Below are 19,627 nucleotides of genomic sequence, written 5' to 3'. Positions count from 1 at the left end.
ATCTTTGTTTGTTTAACAGAGTTGCCGGGCTGAGGCCTCCAAATTGGAGGCGACGCTTTGGTGTAGGACTTTATGTCCATTGGAGGTCGGGTGAGTGCTCGTCACACTCCACATATTTTGATTTACCCACCGATCGCACCACGTGCCTTCGAGTCGAATGGTTTGCATTGGCGGGAACAATCGTCTGGGTTACAGACAGGCGGTTGTTCTTTGTGGATTATGTGGTTTTACCATGTGAGACATAATCCATGGCATTGCTCACCATAACAGCCAGGAGGTGTGATTGATATACATATATGCACTGTCGGACCACACTATTCGCAGGGGATACATTCCTGGAAAAGGCTGCGAATAGCGAATCGCAAATACACCCGCAAAAAAAACCATGACGGTGCACGCAAAAACGCAAAGCACAGGGCTGCGAACGTCAAAGCAGGTCGCATTTTATAAACCATGAATACGTGGGGTCCAACTGTGTGTGTGTGTATATATATATATATATATATATATATATATATATATATATATATATATATATATATATATATATATATATATATATATATATAGTTACATTTGTAAGGGGGGAATTATGTATTCAAAGGGTATCTGGAATGTGAAGTTAGAAAGTATTGTTTGTTCGAGCCGGTAGCATCTCAATGTATTAAGTGGAGACGTGGTCGTGCTAATTTGTCTCGTAAATGTGCATTTCCAAAAGGGATAAATGTGTAATAGTCACGTAAATAGCTAGGAAAAGGGATTGGGTAAGTTGTCTTTCGTGTTTCCCTTTGATAGAAAAATGACAAGCTATGGGAGAGCAGTGTGCAGTGTCCGGAGAATGAGGGACAAGCCCGCAGAAGTATGTGAATAACAGACTTAGAGATAGCCAATGGACGAGATTGAAGCTTCAAGAAGGCCAGAAAGGCAGAGAGATAGAAAATGGGAGAGCCTGGAAGCTTCAAGAAGGGGAGGATGACACGTAAGAAAGCTCGGGCAGAGCCAGAGAGCAGTGCCAGAGGCAGAGCCAGAACCCGACTCGTAAAAGGGGAACGATCAAGCAGGGACGTTCGTGACTCGGTCGAGTTTCCACCGACCATTCCAGTGTTAACTCGAGTGCTCGGGATCGGAAGGAAAGAAAGAAAGAAGAGAGGGGAGAGAGAGAGAGCGATAGAGAGAGAGAGAGAGAGAGAGAGAGAGAGAGAGAGAGAGAGAGAGAGAGAGAGAGAGAGAGAGATAGCGAGAGAGCGAGAGAGCGAGAGAGCGATAGCGATAGCGATAGCGAGAGAGCGAGAGAGCGAGAGAGAGCGTCGAAGGACCGTCGAATGTTGGTCATGGTTGGAGTTGAGTCACGGTTGGACCGGCGGAGCTAGCTGCGACCTCTTTGCTGCGTCAAAAGAGTTGGTGGAGCACAAGCCGAGAGGGTCAAGCCCGAGCTGGGTTAATCTGCCGCTGTCGTTCCTCACCTTCCTCTGCCACCGTTGTCCTTTAGGTCTCTCTTCGACTTGTAAAGACGGGAGAAAGAGAAAGGATTCACTGGTGTGTGTGTGTGTGTGTGTGTGTGTGTGTGTGTGTGTGTGTGTGTGTGTGTGTGTGTGTGTGTGTGTGTGTGTGTGTGTGTGTGTGTGTGTGTGTGTGTGTGTGTGTGTGTGTGTGTGTGTGTGTGTATGTGTGTGTGTGTGTGTGTGTTCTGAGATCTCTGGATCTGAGAATTTTTAAAGTGATTCTTCACCATTGAGTTATGGGGCTAAAACAATAAAAAGCAAGGTATCTCAAAAAGTTATGGGCAGATTCAGACGAAACTTGGTGGTCAGGTTGGTATGTTGCAGTATGAATTGAACATATTCTGGTGAAAATGTGAATCCAGATACGAGAATTTTTTAAGTGATTCTTCACCATTGAGAAATATGGCCGAAAACGATATATAGCATGACATCTCAAAAAGTTGTGGACACACACAGACGAAATTTGGTAGATCAGTTGGGTTTATGCCGATTAGATTTTGTTCCGATTACATGCCGATTAGATTTTGGTTCAGGTCCAGATGCAGATCCGGCCTATCAGTAGGATAATAAAATGTAAACTGTTCAGCCTTGCGGTGGTCTGTGCTCTACCAAGTGCCGCTCTAATTTTTTGAGTGATTCTTCACCATTGAGCGATAGGAACAAAAATGATATCTCATCGAGTTAAGGATGGATTCGGATGAAATTAATGGACAGGTTACGTGTCCGCCAAGGACAAATTGATTAGATTTTGATGAGTATTAAGACCCAGATATGAGATTAAAACAAACAAACAAAAAAAAATGTTTGTGTGTTTGTGTGTCTGTCTGTGAGCAGGATATCTCAAAAGTCATGAGTGAATTTGGACGAAACTTGTTGGACAGGCTGGGTGTGCGATAAGGATGAATATATTCGATTTTGGTGAAGATCCAGATCCTATAATTTTTTTTAAAGCAATTCTTCACCTTTGAGAGGTACATATAGGTACAAAACAACATATAGCCCGATATCTCAAAACGGTGTGTACGGGTTATGACAAAACTTGGTGGACGAGTTGGATAGGTGACAAGAAGCAGCCGATTCGATTTTGGTAAAGGCTGGGATTCAGATCCAACCTATCAGTGGGAAACAAGATGTAAACTGTTCAGCCTGGCAGAAGTATGCACTCTTCGAGCGCCGTTCTATTTGTGTACATAATATGTGGATTTGCCCAAAAACAATGCTCAACAGACAATAAATAGCACACGTTCAAGATAAACAACAGGGTGCACATGAGTATGTGGAGTAAGTGTCTTTACGCTGTAAAGATTTCAGAAACTTACGCTTGCATGATGCCACAAAATCCACAGTGACATCGAGCCATTCTGTGGTGCTCTTGTGCTCCTTTAGTGACATGTCCAATCCCCAGTTGAGCCCATCATCCATCGCTTGGCTGGAAACACAAATTATGCAGTCTTTACAACAACAAAAAAAAACTCAACTGATTGCCTTGTAAAAAGTGGGGTTTTTTTCAAGTTAAGGCAGATGCTTATTACATCAAAGCATTTCACAATCTTCAGGTGCATGCTCCTTAAATGATGAGATTCAACGTCTGCACAGACAGCCTGTGTAAGTTCCTCGTGAAAGTCACCCTATGGCTGAAGCCTTGGACTTTCCGAGCCTTCGCATTTTGGCAAAAACCTCGATTTGGTTTTGCTTTTACATTCGCAAATTGGCAGGTCTGCTTTTCTGGTGACTATGGATTTTCTCAACTACAAAACGATCTTTTGATGACTTCATTGTCAGAGTATATCATGGGCAATATAGCATATCGTGGACCGTATGGAGTATACCGTGGACCGTATGGAGCATACCGTGGACCGTATGGAGCATACCGTGGACCGTATGGAGCATATCGTGGACCATATAAAACATATCATGGACATAGTTGTGGGCCAAAACAACTCTCGGCTTAGCTATTAGCATTAAGGAGATGTCACTTGTGGTATGCAAAAGCAACTTCAAACTTAACAATGAATGATATTCAAAGTCTGTCACAGGGCTAGCTAGACCAGCCACAAATCTCCTCCCGAGGGCACTGATCACCAAATAATGATGCTTCTATGGTTACATCTCTCAACTCTACCATGCCTTCAGGAAGGATTGCCATGTCAATTCAGGATGTTACAACGGTTTATTAAATGTTAAATATGTACTTCACTTTGCCTTTTCTAACTTCCTCAAATGTTTGTTTCTATAAATATTGCATCCTTTTCTTATTTCCATCAATCAGAACTTCTGTAGGTATGTACTGTATGCTGGGTGAGGGTTATTGCACACCGATCCTTCCCAATTCCATATCCAGGCGATGCATAACATCATTGCTGGGTGGTGAAGGAAGGGAGGACGCAGTTTTTACTCCGTTTGTTTTCTTTCTTGTTTTCTTGTTTGTTTTCCCGCGCGATATCTCAGCCATCCTTTGAGTTCGGAATATGATATTTGGACACAACAGTGAAAAAGTGATTTGGCTATAAAGAGTATTTTTGATTATTTAATCAATCAATCGATTAATTATTCATTTTTCTATGAATTACTTAATTTTCAAAAAAGTTCCAGATTCGAATTAAAGTGGTGGTTTTGGTATGCTATTTGGAAAATGATGGACAAATCAATTATTCTACGATTATTATTTATTAATATTATGCAATTAATCAATCAATCAATTATTGTACACTGCTACCTCCGAATTCCATCTCCACGTGCTGCATACGGCATTGCCGGGCACCCCGGAAAGGTCTCTTGCTCGAGGATTTGTTATTTATTTATTTGGTATGGGGTTGGTGGACTTTGAATGTACTTCTACACGTCTTACACACTTATTTCATAAAGAAAATGGGACCAACCTTGAGCTTAAACTATAAAGCCAATTCAACACTGTTCACACACACACACACACACACACACACACACACACACACACACACACACACACACACACACACACACACACACACACACACAAACGTTTACAATGGTGCCAGACGCACACATAAGGAGCCATTACGACCAAAATTGTTACTTTTTAAAAACAAACTATTTGAGTGTGTGTGCGTGTGTGTACGTGTGTGTGTGTGCACGTGTGTGTGTGTGCACGTGTGTGTGCACGTGTGCGTGCGCACGTGTGTGTGCGTGCGCACGTGTGTGCGTACGTGCGTACGTGCGTGCGTGCGTGCGTGTGTGCGTGTGCGTGTGTGTGTGTGTGTGTGTGCGTGCACGTGTGTGTGTGTGCACGTGTGTGTGTGTGTGTGCACGTGTGTGTGTGCACGTGTGTGTGTGCACGTGTGTGTGTGCACGTGTGTGTGTGCACGTGTGTGTGTGCACGTGTGTGTGTGCACGTGTGTGTGTGCACGTGTGTGTGTGTGCACGTGTGTGTGTGTGCGCGTGTGTGTGTGTGCGCGTGTGTGTGTGTGTGCGCACGTGTGTGTGTGTGCACGTGTGTGTGTGCGCACGTGTGTGTGTGTGCACGTGTGTGTGTGTGTTTCATAATAGGGGGTAAAAAATAAAAGTATGAATATTCATGCTCCCTGGGTGTGCCTTTGTTCCATTTGACAGTAGAAACATCCACACCCAATATGAAGCAGATTGGAGAATGTTTAGGGGTTCCTCAAGTTGGCACAATATTGTTGAAATGTGCCAAACTGTAACTGACAACTTGCCGTCGAATGCGCACAATGCAGTACACTTCACAATTAATATGGTGGTTTGATATTTTCATTGGAATTTACATACCTTCCTTTTTCAGATTGTGTCATGACAACTGCAAGCACCACAAGGAGTTCTTTGTCAGTATGGTTGGTTGGCAAACCTACAGCAGATATTCACTGTGCTGGCTTGCCAACTAACGGAGCAGTTCTGTGCAATTTCTTATACCACCACACGGAGCATGGAAGTACTATTAAGGAAAGTGCAAAGCGGACCATTGAGACTGTTTCGGCACTTTGGGAAAAGGCCCGGATTCCCATCCAGCGACTGGACAAATGTCAGGAAAGGGTGATGAAGCTTTACCATCTATATCAAGAGCTGAAAAAGAATCGACAAAAACCACAGCAGTCATATAGGATGAAAGAAGAGTTTTTCCAAGGAGACCTACTGTAGATGAGCTTTTTGACATTGCAGTGCAAAATGCCCTCTCCATAATGGACAATGAAGAGGACAAGATGTTTTTGAATATGCAGCGTGAAGATCCAAAATGCTGCTCCATGGCTGGGTCTGATAAATCTCTTTTTGCACTGGAGCAACGCAAGCGGACACGTGTACTGAAAGAACAAGCCAGGAAGGAAAAAGCCATGGAGGATGAAAAGATGACATCAATGGTTTCTCTCACATCTACCACTACAACTGATGAGGAATCTGGTAGTGAATTACTTCAGGAAACCGGATCAGATGATGATTTTCAGATGCCATCCACATCCACAAAACAGACATCTAAGCGCTGAAAGAAGACAAGTGTAAAAGTGATAACACCTGAGGTTGCTGCTGCAATGGATCGAGTGAAGGTAACTGACCGTGGTGCAACTTTTGTCACAGGTGCAATTGCCCAGTCCCTGGTCATAACCTTGATGATATAGCTGTGTCACATAGCACTGTTAGACGTGCCCGATGTATCAACAGGGAGATCTCTACACTCAAGCACAAAGAACAGTTTTCACCAGATACTCCTTTGCTCCTACACTGGGACTCAAAGTTACTGCCAGACATCTCAGGAAAGAAAGACACTGTGGATCATGTTGCAATTCTTGTCACTGGTGGGTCAGGTCAGGTATGGGAGCATGTGCCAGAACAGCGCGTCGCTGCGTCCACTTTCCGCCGGTACTCCAGGGGCCTCCGTCTGGCCAACCCCAGGCAGATGCCAGGCCCATCCCAATCTCCTTGAGATGATGGTCAACCTGCTGCAACCATGAGGCACGTGGTCAGCCCACTGGCCTCCTCCACTCATGAGACTCCCTCGCTGAGAGAATCTGGTGAGCAGGATCAGCATCAGGAAAACGAGCCACATGTCCATACAGCCGCAACTGACGCTCACGGACTATGCAGGTAACAAATCTCATCCGAGTCTCTCTCAGCAACCGCTCGTTGGACACAAAATCCGACCAGCGATAGCCAAGGATTCTCCGAAGACACCTGGTACCAAAGGAATTAAGTCTCCGTCTCAGATCCTTGGTCAGAGTCCAAGTCTCGCACCCATAGAGCAAGACTGGAAGTACCAAGGACCTGAAGACTCGGACTTTCGGCCTCCCGCACAGGTACCGGCAGTGCCACACCCCATGATCCAGTGAATCCATGACTCTCCAGGCCCGACCCAGACGTCTATTGACCTCTGACTCGCAGCCAGCAGAGACATGAATATCACTGCCAAGGTAAGTGAATCTCTCCATGACCTCAACATCCTCACCACAAACAGACACAGACAGGACAGCAGCATCCAAGATGTCACCGAAAGCCTGGATCTTAGTTTTGACCCAAGAAACCCGTAATCCCAGCGGCTCCGACTCCTCATTCAGCACCTCGAGGGCCCCCAAAAGGATGTCTAAAGTCTCCGCAAAGATGACTGCATCATCTGCAAAATCAAGGTCCGAGATCTTGATATTCCCAAACGATGCACCGCAACTTGATCTCTCCGACATCCTCCCTAAAATCCAGTCCATACAAGTGCTGAAAAGTGTGGGGGCAAGTACACATCCCTGACGAACTCCAGTAACAACTGGAAATAAGTCAGAGATGGTACCACCACACTTCACAGCACTCTCAGTACCAGAGTAGAGTTCAGACATCAGATCGATCAGTTTTGGTGGCACCCCACGAAGACCAAGAATCCTCCAGAGGACATCCCGGTTCACTGAATCGAACACTTTACCGAGATCAACATAGGCTGCAAGCAGCCCCTGCCGAAACTCTCGTCTGCGTTCGGTGAGGACACGAAGGGCAAGGATACGGTCAATCGTTGACCTCTTTGGTGTAAAGCCTGACTGCTCTGGACGCTGGTGCTCAAGCAGATGGTGGCGAACCCTATCAAGAATTATCCGAGCAAAGACCTTGCCCGGCACTGAGAGCAGCGTCACCCCTCGGTAGTTGTTGCAGTCTTGGCGATCACCCTTCCCTTTCCAGGGAGGGACAACAAGGCCCCTCATCCAGTCAGTTGGGATGATGCCTGTGTTCCAGGCAGAGCACAAAACTGCATGCAACGACACGAGTGCAGCATTTCCACCAGCCTTGAGAAGTTCAGCATGGATGCCACAGATCCCTGGAGCTTTGCCCCGTTTCAACTGGTTCACTGCAGCCCGTGTTTCCACAAGCGAAGGTGGACCACAGTTGATTCGAGGGTCAGCAACAGGGATTGTAACACCCTTGACGTCCAACTCGACAGCTGAGGGATCAGCCTGGTACAACCGCTCAAAGTAACCGGCCCAGCGGGCCTTCACTTCAGACTCCTCTGTCAAGAGCCTACCACTCTCTGCTCGAACTGCAGTGCTCCGAGGGATGGGCTTGGATGAACGTAATGCACGAATTCCCCTGTAAGCAGGACGAGAATCACCTGTCCACAGGTGATGCTCTACCCCCTCACAGATTCCTCGCACATAGGCCTCCTTGTCCACCCTCAGTGCACGTACAGTTTTACGCCTCAGCTCCCTGAACAGCTCAGCTCTGCCATTCAGCCTGGCCCTGCGACTCTGGTCAATGGTATCCAGTGTCCCTTGAGAGACAAAATTCTTCTTTGCCCTGCGGTGAGCTCCAAGACATCCACCGGCAACATCAAGGACGGTGGTCTTGAAGGCGCTCCATAACTCTTCAGGACCCCCCAAAGCACCCAGACCCCCAAGTGTCCACTCAGCCTGTTCGCAAACTCCTCAGCTACTCTCTCATCCCTGAGCTTGGCAACATCCATCCTAGGCTGGGATGGTACCATTCTCCAGGATTTAAGGTGCAGCTTTAGAGTTGCTACAACAAGCCTGTGGTCAGTATTGAGGAACTGAGCACTCCGGTAGACCCTGCAGTTCTGGATCATCCTCCAACGACCGTCAATGAGGAAATGGTCAATCTCCTTTGCCACACTGCCAGCGTTGGAATACCAAGTCCAGCGATGAGTTTGTGGGCGCTGAAACCATGAACCAGCCACCCTAAGTCCATGACTTCTTGCAAAGTCAAGGAACTTAGTGCTATTCTGGTTCATAGTTCCTGACCCATGGGGACCAACACACACCTCATAACCATCCCTATCAGTTCCAGTCGATGCATTGAAATCCCCCAAGACTAGAAGTGTATCTCGTCTGGGGCACTGATCAACCACAGACTCGAGCGTGGCGTAGAATGTGTCCTTCACGGTGAGATCACTCGCCTCAGTCGGAGCATAAACAGAGACCAGGGAAATGACACCTAAGGAGTGACGAATCCTTAATCTCATAATACGCTCGTTGACCGGTGTTACCTCAATTATCATTGGGGTCAGCTTATTGGAAACAGCTACAGCAACTCCTTGGGTATGGTAACCATCAGAGCGACCAGACCAATAGTAGGTGTAACCACCCACCATTTTCTCGCCGCAATCCGGTCTCCGAACCTCAGAGAGAGCTGCAATCCCGATGTCCAAACGCTTGAGCTCAGATGATAACAGAGACAGGTGATCATCCTCTCTTAGGGATAGGACATTCCAAGCACCCACCCGAAGGGACCGCCTCAGGTTAACCCAAGGAGACCGCCGTCTGGTGGACGACACCTCAGCACCACTCCGACACACTCTCCCGCAATCTGACCCAGGGATGTTACCCCGTGTTTCCCTTCTATCATCAAAGATTGGGGGTCCCGAAGGCTTTGCCCCAATCCCGTCATCCGGTGAGCTGCCCTGCGAAGGGAAGCTGCACAGGAGGTACTCCCACGGAGTGGGTTTTCAGATTTTTTTTGCGTTTTTGTGTTTTGCGGAATGAAGGGTTTTACGGTGGCCGGAGTGCAAATCCTGCCACCAACCTCCTAATAAGAAGTAACCCAACTGCAGGAGGACGTCTTTGACAGGTTTTGTTTTAATCCTGCTGGGTGTCCATATCCAAACACCCCCCTCACCAGAAAACCTGGTGGGGAGACGGTTTAGTCGCCGACAACCCGACCATGGAACAGGTTAGTACAGGTTTACATGGTACCTGTAGCAGGTCACAGATCGAACCTGACCTGACACGAACCTGACCTTGTCACTGGTGGTGGAGAAGAAAAATTGTTGGCAGTTCCTAAGATTGCTCGTGGTACTGGCAAAGAACAAGCAGATGCTTGCATTAAGGTGCTCAATGACTGGAAACTTACTGACAAGGTGCATGGTCTGGTATTTGACACCACTGCATCCAATACTGGCCTACATAAAGGAGCATGTCACATCATTGAGGAAGCACTTGGCAGAGACATGGTTTGGATTGCATGTCGTCATCACATCTTGGAGATAGTCCTCTCGTCAGTATTCACTGCATCCATGGGAAGCACAGATGGGCCGAAAGTTGGACTTTGCAAGCGCTTTCAAGCTCATTGGCAAAGTGTCAACCAGAGTGAATTTGTTCTACCCGAGGAAGAGCTCTTTGATGGCCTGAATAACCTGCGTGAAGAGGCAAAAGACTTTTACAAGACTGAAATCAGCCATGCTCAACCTCGTGAGGATTATCGTGAACCGTTTCAGTTAGCACTTGTTTTTGTTGGTGGCCCTAGCTTCTATGTTCCTAGCTTTTGTGCCCCAGGAGCACTCCATAATGCCCGCTGGATGGCAAAGGCCATATATTCACTGAAGATGATATTGTTTCGGAACCAATTTAAGCTGACTTCACGACAACTCAAAGGCTTGATGTCAGTGTCCCTCTTTGTTGCAGTTATTTATGCCAAGTTCTGGCATGAAGCATCCAATGCCGAAAGGGCACCACGCAATGATATGATATTCCTTTTCCAGCTGCAAGAATACCCAAACAGCATCATAAAGAAAGCAGCATCAGAGCCAATGCTTCGTCATCTACGGTATTTCTCTGAGCACTTGGTAGCATTGGCACTTTTCGATGACCGAGTCTCTTGTGAGACAAAAATGGCAATGACTGCCAATTTTAAAAAGAAGCCAGCAGAGAAAATCCTTAAACGTCTGGATGGAAAGTCTTTTAACTATGCCATGCCACAGGAACAATATGTCAGCCAACGTTCTCTAAAAATCTTCGATTTGCTGCTAATGGATGGGCAAGAGGAGGCACACAACTTCCTGGTCAAGCAACCACTAGTGTGGCCAGAAGATCCAGTCTATGTGAAGTTTAAAGAGGCTGTTCAAAGACTCAAAGTGGTGAATGACACTGCTGAGCACGGCATAGCACTCATGACAGCATAAATGGCAGTGTGACCCATGATGAGGAGCAGGTTCAATACCTGCTTCAGGTTGTGGCTGCCCACCGAAAGGCCATTCCAAAGCCTACTAAAGGCCACTTTAACAATATAAGTGACATTTGAATTAACTGAACATTGAACTATTGACATGATATATTTCTGTAAAGACATTGTCACTGTATTTTGATTATTTCATGCTTAAAAGATCAAGCATTTTTTAGAATAGTATATTACATTGTGCAAATTAAGTGTATTTTGTAAATATGAACCATAATTGTGCCAACTTGAGGAACCCCTAAATATCATGGAATTTTGTTCATTTTTTTACCTACAAATTCTTATGGGGTATTGGAACAAAGGCAAAATCAGGGAGCAGCAAAAAATCAAACTTTCATTTTTTTGGAACACCCTAGTGTACGTAACGTGTATGTGTGTATACGTGTGTATGTGTGTGTGTACGTGTGTGTACGTGTGTGTGTGTGTGTACGTGTGTGAGTACGTGTGTGTGTGTACGTGTGTGTGTGTGTACGTGTGTGTAAGTGTGTGTAAGAGTGTGTGACCTGTGTGTGTGTGTGTGTGTGTGTGTGTGTGTGTGTGTGTGTGTGTGTGTGTGTGTGTGTAAGTGACTCATTGACCTGTGTGTGAACGTGTGTGTGTGTGTGTGTGTGTGTGTGTGTGTGTGTGTGTAAGTGACTCATTGACCTGTGTGTGAACGTGTGTGTGTGTGCGTGTGCGTGTGCGTGTGCGTGTGCGTGTCGTCCCTCGGATGGACGTTAAACTGGACTTACTGTTTGCCGGCATCAATTGCTGGACGTTCGAGATCCCATGGTGTCTTTCGCGAAGAAAAGGCGTCCTATCGCTGGCACCCTGAACAAATTGAAGCACCGATTGATTTCTGGGAAGGAAATGGGAAAACCAGCCAACGTCACCGTTGCCAAGAAACTGCTTGGCAGCATCATTGCAATCTAACCGACGCATCGCATACACATACACCGCATGTTATTACAAATTAACTGTGCATAATTAAACTTGTCCCGTTTGGTGATTCGACCACTGGACGAAACAAGGGAGACGAGCACATTTCCTTTTGTGAGTGCAGCGCCCACAATATCGCTTTGATCCACATCTCCCTGCGATGACGTCCTTTACTGCCATTTTACCCCTCGACTCGAAACATTTTTGTTTGGCACATCATGCGCAGCGGTGTATATATATATATATATATATATATATATATATATATATATATATATATATATATATATATATATATATATATATATATATATATATATATATATATATATATATATATATATATATATATATATATATATATATATATATATATTGTTACGGATTCGCGCCCGCCGGCGTGCGACGGCCACGTAACTCGAATCGCGGCACGTCGCCCACCGGACGGACAATCCAGTCGTGACCCTCTCGGACTAACGCCGGGAACCAGTCACGGGTGGACCTTTCGGTCTCACCGCGATCGAGCCAATCGGCCCCCGCGTGGGATAGGGTTGCTCGCCAAATTCGACCTACCGAAGTACCCACACGGAGGGTAGACCGGGCGATCGCACCTCGCCGCAGGTCGACTTCGGACACGGGCCACTTAAGCGACCCGTTCCGTACTATCGGGATAACCGAGCGGTGTTATCGTCGGCCTCGACGGTTCGATTAATTATCGGGCGTATTCAGCCCACTACCAACCCTTTACGTGAAGCAAGATGAGGATTCAATGAGAGAAATGACGAAGCGAAGCGGGAAACAGTTCAACATAAAGCACATTTATTCGCGATGAACGGAAAGCACACATATACAATTCCACCAAAAGCACATAGAAAAGAAGAAGAAACACAATGCAATTTTACACAAAAAGCAAATGCGACAATGCAGATCTAATACCGATTACGCGAGCACACGGCAACACTAATACAATTTTACTTCACAGACGGCGCCGACAACACATACCCAAAACCAAGAAAAAGAACACCCTCAAGGATGAGGCGGGCCTGAGGCCGAGACCGGGTCGGGCCTACCCGTCTGGTGATGAGACGCGGAGCGGCGATGGTGCCTCAACTCCGCGGGCCTCGCGGGCAGTGTCTGGTAGGGGGTGGGAAAGGGGCCCCCTTGGTCGCACTATCTCAGCGCGGGGGGGAAACAGGAGGGGGTTGCTGATGCTCGGGGAAAGGAGGATTTTTACTCTCTCTCGAGTCCCGCGACGAGCGTCTCCACCTCGACCAGGTCGCGCCGTCGGCCTCCCTGGTGTGCAGCTCCCGGCGCGACGCGAGCACCCCTCGTCTGCCTTCGCCGCCTCTCCACAGCTCCGTCCTCTTCGCTCCGACTCCAACGCACACGACGACGACGACGACCAACTCTTTATTCCCAACTCCACCGACTACGAAGTCTTAACTCCACTCGACTGACGAACGCGGCCGCTTATATAAGCCCCGTGGTATCGCCTTTGACCCCCTGCCTTCGACCTTTCACCTCGCTCCCCATTGGCCCGAGAAAAAGTGGGCGTGAATGCATTTTGATCCATGAATTTGCATATAGCGACCGCCCTCCAACGCCCTGGAAGCGGGGCCAAATCGCCCCTCGCTCACCGATTGGACGGAACAAAAGTGGGCGTGAGTCGTTTTTGATCCGTTTTTGCAGCGGAAAATCCGTGTTTTTGTACACGCTGTTCGGCGCGCGCCCTGCACGAGTCCAACACCGGTACCCACAAGCGGCGCAAGAACGGTGGCGATGCGATGGTTGCGAGGGTTGACGGTCAAGGTCGTGGCTGTTGTGGTGAAGCGGCGTTGTGGTGGGTGGTTGATGTTGTGACGACTGTTGAGACGCGGTTGGCGGTGGTAACAATGGCGGTTGGTCCAAAATAAAGATAGTAAAAGAAAAACGGCTATCCTGAACAGTCGCAGCACGCATAAATGACGTGTATTCCCACTAGACAACGGGTTTGGGCCTAACTACACATATACTTACAGAGATATCTCACCTAAGGGACCTGAATGGTGGTTTGCGAATTTGGTAACCACAACACTACCCCCTCCCCTTTTTACAGACTCGTCCCGAGTCGTCAAATTTTTCGTGTGCCATCATGTGTAGTTTTCCCCTAGTACATTTTACCTACGGATCCCCGAGTGCGACATTCATGGTATTCGTGTCCCCAAAATAAATAACCTGAGGGCTGCATAACTACCTAAACAAACTCACTCACACGGACGACTTAAATAAAATTGCCGGCACTAGGACAGACATGCCGGGGGCGCACTCATATTTACAGTACATCTTAACCTTAACTTACAAATTTTACACTAAACCATGGCCCAGGATCAATGAACTCTGCAAAAAGAAAGCAGTTAGCAGGGAGCCAGGCTGCTCGCATGCAGTCTCTGGCTCAAAACAATGCAGGTGACAGGGAACGTGGCTGGCTGCTCACACGCAGTCCAAGGCCTTCCTTTTTGAACTGAACGCAGTGAACCACAACGGTGCATGGGCTGCACAAACGCAGTCTCCGTGCCAGCTCAAGTGGCACACGCAATGAACACTACAAATGGATGGGTGAATGGATGGACGCAAACACGGTGCACGGGCCGCCACTGCAGGCCCGTGTTGTAGCTGCCAACAGGGCAGTTCTCGCAGCTTGCAAACTGTTGCCTTGCGGATCCTGGCGCACATGGAAATGAACAGGGGGGGGGGGGCAAAGCAAAATTGAACGGGGCTGGTGAACATGGGCAGTGGGCATGGCAAAGGCAGCAGGCAAACACAGCCCGCAGAAGAAGGCCGCTGCAGGCAAACACAGCCGGCAGATGAACTGGCCGGCACAGGCCTTGAAGAAAAACAGCCAGCAGATGAACTGGCCGGCACAGGCCTTGCAGCACAGCAGCTGCAGATGAAGTTGGCCGGCCTCTGCCTTAAAGCAAAACACGGCCAGCCGATGAAGTTGGCCAGCCTTTGCCGTTCAGTGGAGGTTGGTGGAGGGAGTGCGGTGGTGCTGGCCACTTGGAAGGCGGGCTCAGACCTACCTACCTGTCTCCCTCCCAACCTATCGCCTTTGCCTGTCACTGTACATACCCACTCCCTTAATTTGTCAAACCCCAATTTAGCCCCAACTTATTTTTTTATTTATTTTTACTTTTATTTTCCCACTATAATTCGTCCCCTAACCCCCTTTATCGTCCTTGTTCGGCTAACCTATCCTGTCACCTAGCCTACTCCCAACCCCTACGTTCCCTTCCCGGAGGGGAACAAGGGAGAGCTAACGTCCTGTGTCGAGGCCCAACGGAGCCTCAGGATGGCCTACCCAGAGTTCAGCGATCTATAACACAAAGTGGGTCCAGCGGCCCACAACGAGAGCAAGGGGATGGATGGTGCAGAGGGGTACACTTCCTAATCTACCCTAACCATTTAACTGTTAAACTACCCCGGGGCTTTCAACAAGCGCCTCTCGCTTTAACTATTGGTTCTAAAAACCCAGATTCCCGTCGCCTGTGTTGGTGTCCTCACAATTTCGGGCCTCGCCCCGCAATTTTCTCTCCGTGCCCTCACACGGTCTCCTGGCTGGGACACGTGGCTCCCTTTGGCAGGCACGACCCTCTGCCGAATCTCCCGCTATGGCACCCCCGGGCACTACACTGCCTCCGAGCCTACCAGCTCCCTAACACCGGGGAGTGCCCCCCCATGGCACCTCCCCTGAAACGCACACGTGGCAGGCTGGCTTCCCGGGCCCCTTTCCGAGGGTCACCCATGCCCAAAACACTGCCCACGCGGCTAATGGCGCCCCGGGCCCCCGCACCAAGCAGGCGCACCCGTGCCCACTACGCTATCCCGGCCCCCCACGGGCCCTTGGCCTACCACGGCCGACTAGCCTGGTGCCCGGGGTACCCACTCAGCGATACTCACCTTTCGCAGCCACGCTCCCAAGCCCGTCAACAGGGCTCCTGCACCCCTCCAAATGGGTTTCGAGCCTACATTCCCACCAACAGCAAAACGACCTCCATTTTTGTTAATTTGACTAACCCAGCTAACTCACTCTACACTGACCCCGGGGGTCCCTTGGGAGGGAGTCACTCCTCCCCCCAATCACTCATCGCACCATGCATTCCCCATTCGCTCCACTCACACAGACCCGCTGGCCTCACTCACTCAACATGTACACGTACTCACCTCACAACCCACAACTCTTCAACACACACACCGCTGAACTCTGCCATCCTTCTATCTGCATCCCCTAACTAACTCGTGCTCCCACGTCGTCCCTTATACTACAGCACATTCCTTTTAACACTACGTAGCTAAGCTACGTCCCCTCTACACATTCAAAGTCTGTCACGGTCTCCAAATAAATCATTTTATTTCCCATTCTAAAGCTCACTAAATCCCTCTACCTTATCCATTCCACGGACTCCATGAGGACTTACCCCTGCCCCATGAAGTCGGTCTTGCTAAGCTAGCCCTTCCCCCTAACTAGTTTCCATCCTGTGCCCAGGTCAAGGGGGTCTTCCACCCCTTGCCCAGGAATCCTGTGCACCCGAAAGTGAGGCTTGCTTTTTTTTTCTTTTTTTTTTTCCATGCGCAGCACCAGCGCAGCAACTCGCGCACTTTACACCTGCCCGTGACGTCATGCAGCTGCACGTGTACCTCGTCCCTCCTTGGACGGTACCATCCGGCAGGGATACCCCTCCTGCCGGATTCCAACCCCACGTGCAGCCATGACGTCACCGTGCGCATAAAAAAACACAAGCGCCACGTCTCGAGGGGTTCCCCACGCGAACGCATGTGCTTTGCCCGTTGGAGCTTAACACACACGATCGCGTGGAGAACCCGTCCAGTCCAAATCCGTTATCCTGCCTAAACTTTGTCCGTCCGCGGGATCAGCAAATCCACCGCGTGCGTTTCCGGACCGGGACTTCACTCTCGCAAGCGAGCACGTGGTGGTCTTGTGCGTTGCACAGCACGGACCACGTGCTCACTGCTGGGTGAACCTGGCACGGTCCCCGAAACAACTACAGCCGCTACTCGGCTTTCTTTCCTCTGTCGCCTTCGTCGTCGCCATTCAACCCACGCACACCTGCGTGTTACGACGCACACACTCCACTCCATCACATTCACACCGGGAGACGCGGCTGCGTGCTCCCGCATGCCAACCGACATCTCCCTCACATACCGCTCTCTCACACACACGGTCTCCCTTGCATAACCCATACCACTCACACGTGGTGCTCCATTCATACAAACCACTCCACTCACACCCGCGGGGGCACTCACCCGCGGTGCCTCACTCACACACCGTGCCTCACTCACACACGCGGGGGAACTCACCCGCGGTGCCTCATCCACACTGGCCGTTTCATCCACACACACGGCCTCACTCACACACGGTGCCTCACCCACACACGGCGTGCTGGGAAGCACGTACCCTGGTACCATCGCCACCACACCACTCACACACGGGGTCGCTTCCACACACGGGGACGCACTCACGCCTTGCACCACACACACAGGGACAACCACACCGGGGATCCGCGTCCCCACAAGAGTCTCCGGGGCCTCTATACCCCCCAAGCTCTCCGTGCACCCGTCCGCAGCACTCCTCCCCTCGAACTCGCAAAGCACAACCGAACTCACCTGGTCGTGACTCGCCTCAAGGGGGCATACTCCCTCCCCTCGTTCCTGGAGGAGGCCATCCAGGTGCTCGCACTGGGTCCCAACACGCTCCGCGAGCTCAACCTCACTATCCTCCACTACCTCCGTGTGTGTGTGTGCGTCACTTACCCCGTCTTCATCGTGTGGCCTTTCCTCTATTTTTTCTATCTCCCGTGTCTCTATACATTTATGAGTTTCTGTTGTCGTCACCTCGTGTCTCGTCTCACACGTTTTAGTCTCCCCATTTAATTTTTCCCTTTTGGTCACCGTCGATTCTTCTGTCACGACCCTCGCCCAACACGCCCCCCGAATTATTTTTTTACCCGCCTCCACCGCGGGCCTGTCAGCCGTTGCACCCCCTTCCAGCTCGTTTGCTCCCACACGTGGAGTCGCCATTCCCAGCTCCCTGGTCACGGCCTTCATGCCCGCCTGCAGGCATCGGCCCATGTTCTGCGTCTCACCCCGTAGCTCTTTCATTTCTTCCTTCATGTTTGTTTCCATTCCGTTCATTTGTTGTGTATTCGCATCCATTTTTTGTGTATTCGCATCCATTCTCGCTGTCATTGCCGCCAGCATGGCGCATAGCTGGGCCATGTCGGGTGCGCTTGGGTGAGCCGTTTCGGCAGGGATCGGGGAAGGGTTTTGGTGGAGGGGGGGAGGGGAGGTGTCATACACCGCGGCCGCTGCCGCACCTATTTCGGGCTCTGGGTTCAGTTGGACGAGTTCATGTTCCTGCACGGGCATTCCATCCTGGGCCATGGATCCTACGCATTCTACATCCATTTCTAATACCCCCGGCTCCCGCTCGCCTTGAGACGCCATCTTGCTTCTCTTAAAGGGTTAATTTGAATCGCTCGTAATTTGGAGGGAATCGGGGGTCGCTTCTCTCACCCCTGGACCGATTCCCGTGAATTTAATTGGAGACAGGACAGCCCGTTTTCCTGTTCTCCGATACCAGTGCCGCGAGGAGGGCGATGGATTTGTATCCCACTCCTGACACCAGTGTTACGGATTCGCGCCCGCCGGCGTGCGACGGCCACGTAACTCGAATCGCGGCACGTCGCCCACCGGACGGACAATCCAGTCGTGACCCTCTCGGACTAACGCCGGGAACCAGTCACGGGTGGACCTTTCGGTCTCACCGCGATCGAGCCAATCGGCCCCCGCGTGGGATAGGGTTGCTCGCCAAATTCGACCTACCTAAGTACCCACACGGAGGGTAGACCGGGCGATCGCACCTCGCCGCAGGTCGACTTCGGACACGGGCCACTTAAGCGACCCGTTCCGTACTATCGGGATAACCGAGCGGTGTTATCGTCGGCCTCGACGGTTCGATTAATTATCGGGCGTATTCAGCCCACTACCAACCCTTTACGTGAAGCAAGATGAGGATTCAATGAGAGAAATGACGAAGCGAAGCGGGAAACAGTTCAACATAAAGCACATTTATTCGCGATGAACGGAAAGCACACATATACAATTCCACCAAAAGCACATAGAAAAGAAGAAGAAACACAATGCAATTTTACACAAAAAGCAAATGCGACAATGCAGATCTAATACCGATTACGCGAGCACACGGCAACACTTATACAATTTTACTTCACAGACGGCGCCGACAACACATACCCAAAACCAAGAAAAAGAACACCCTCAAGGATGAGGCGGGCCTGAGGCCGAGACCGGGTCGGGCCTACCCGTCTGGTGATGAGACGCGGAGCGGCGATGGTGCCTCAACTCCGCGGGCCTCGCGGGCAGTGTCTGGTAGGGGGTGGGAAAGGGGCCCCCTTCGTCGCACTATCTCAGCGCGGGGGGAAACAGGAGGGGGTTGCTGATGCTTGGGGAAAGGAGGATTTTTACTCTCTCTCGAGTCCCGCGACGAGCGTCTCCACCTCGACCAGGTCGCGCCGTCGGCCTCCCTGGTGTGCAGCTCCCGGCGCGACGCGAGCACCCCCTCGTCTGCCTTCCCCGCCTCTCCACAGCTCCGTCCTCTTCGCTCCGACTCCAACACGCACACGACGACGACGACGACGACGACGACGACGACGACGACGACGACGACGACGACGGACGACGACGATGACCAACTCTTTATTCCCAACTCC

At 49.9% G+C, this 19,627-nt stretch overlaps 1 protein-coding gene across 3 annotated transcripts in view; it reads right to left on the bottom strand.

The window, feature by feature from the left end:
- Positions 1–19,627, bottom strand: part of NAA35 (N-alpha-acetyltransferase 35, NatC auxiliary subunit) — a 142,400-nt gene that overhangs the window by 121,343 nt on the left and 1,430 nt on the right. For all 3 annotated transcript variants that reach the window (XM_085846162.1, XM_085846159.1, XM_085846161.1), the window contains exons 2-3: positions 11,657–11,763; positions 2,822–2,931 (exon numbers count right to left, since the gene is read on the bottom strand). In XM_085846162.1, the coding sequence (XP_085702288.1) occupies positions 2,822–2,924 (103 nt within the window). In that variant the 5' untranslated portion in view covers positions 2,925–2,931; positions 11,657–11,763. The remainder of the gene's footprint in view (positions 1–2,821; positions 2,932–11,656; positions 11,764–19,627) is intronic.

The sequence above is a fragment of the Eptatretus burgeri genome, chromosome 11 (genome assembly GCF_056783735.1).
Source record: "Eptatretus burgeri isolate ZD-2024b chromosome 11, Ebu_testis_v1, whole genome shotgun sequence".
Classification (NCBI taxonomy): Eukaryota; Metazoa; Chordata; class Myxini; order Myxiniformes; family Myxinidae; genus Eptatretus; species Eptatretus burgeri.
Note: the sequence above shows the minus strand (reverse complement) of the source record. Positions and strands in the feature narration are given on the sequence as shown.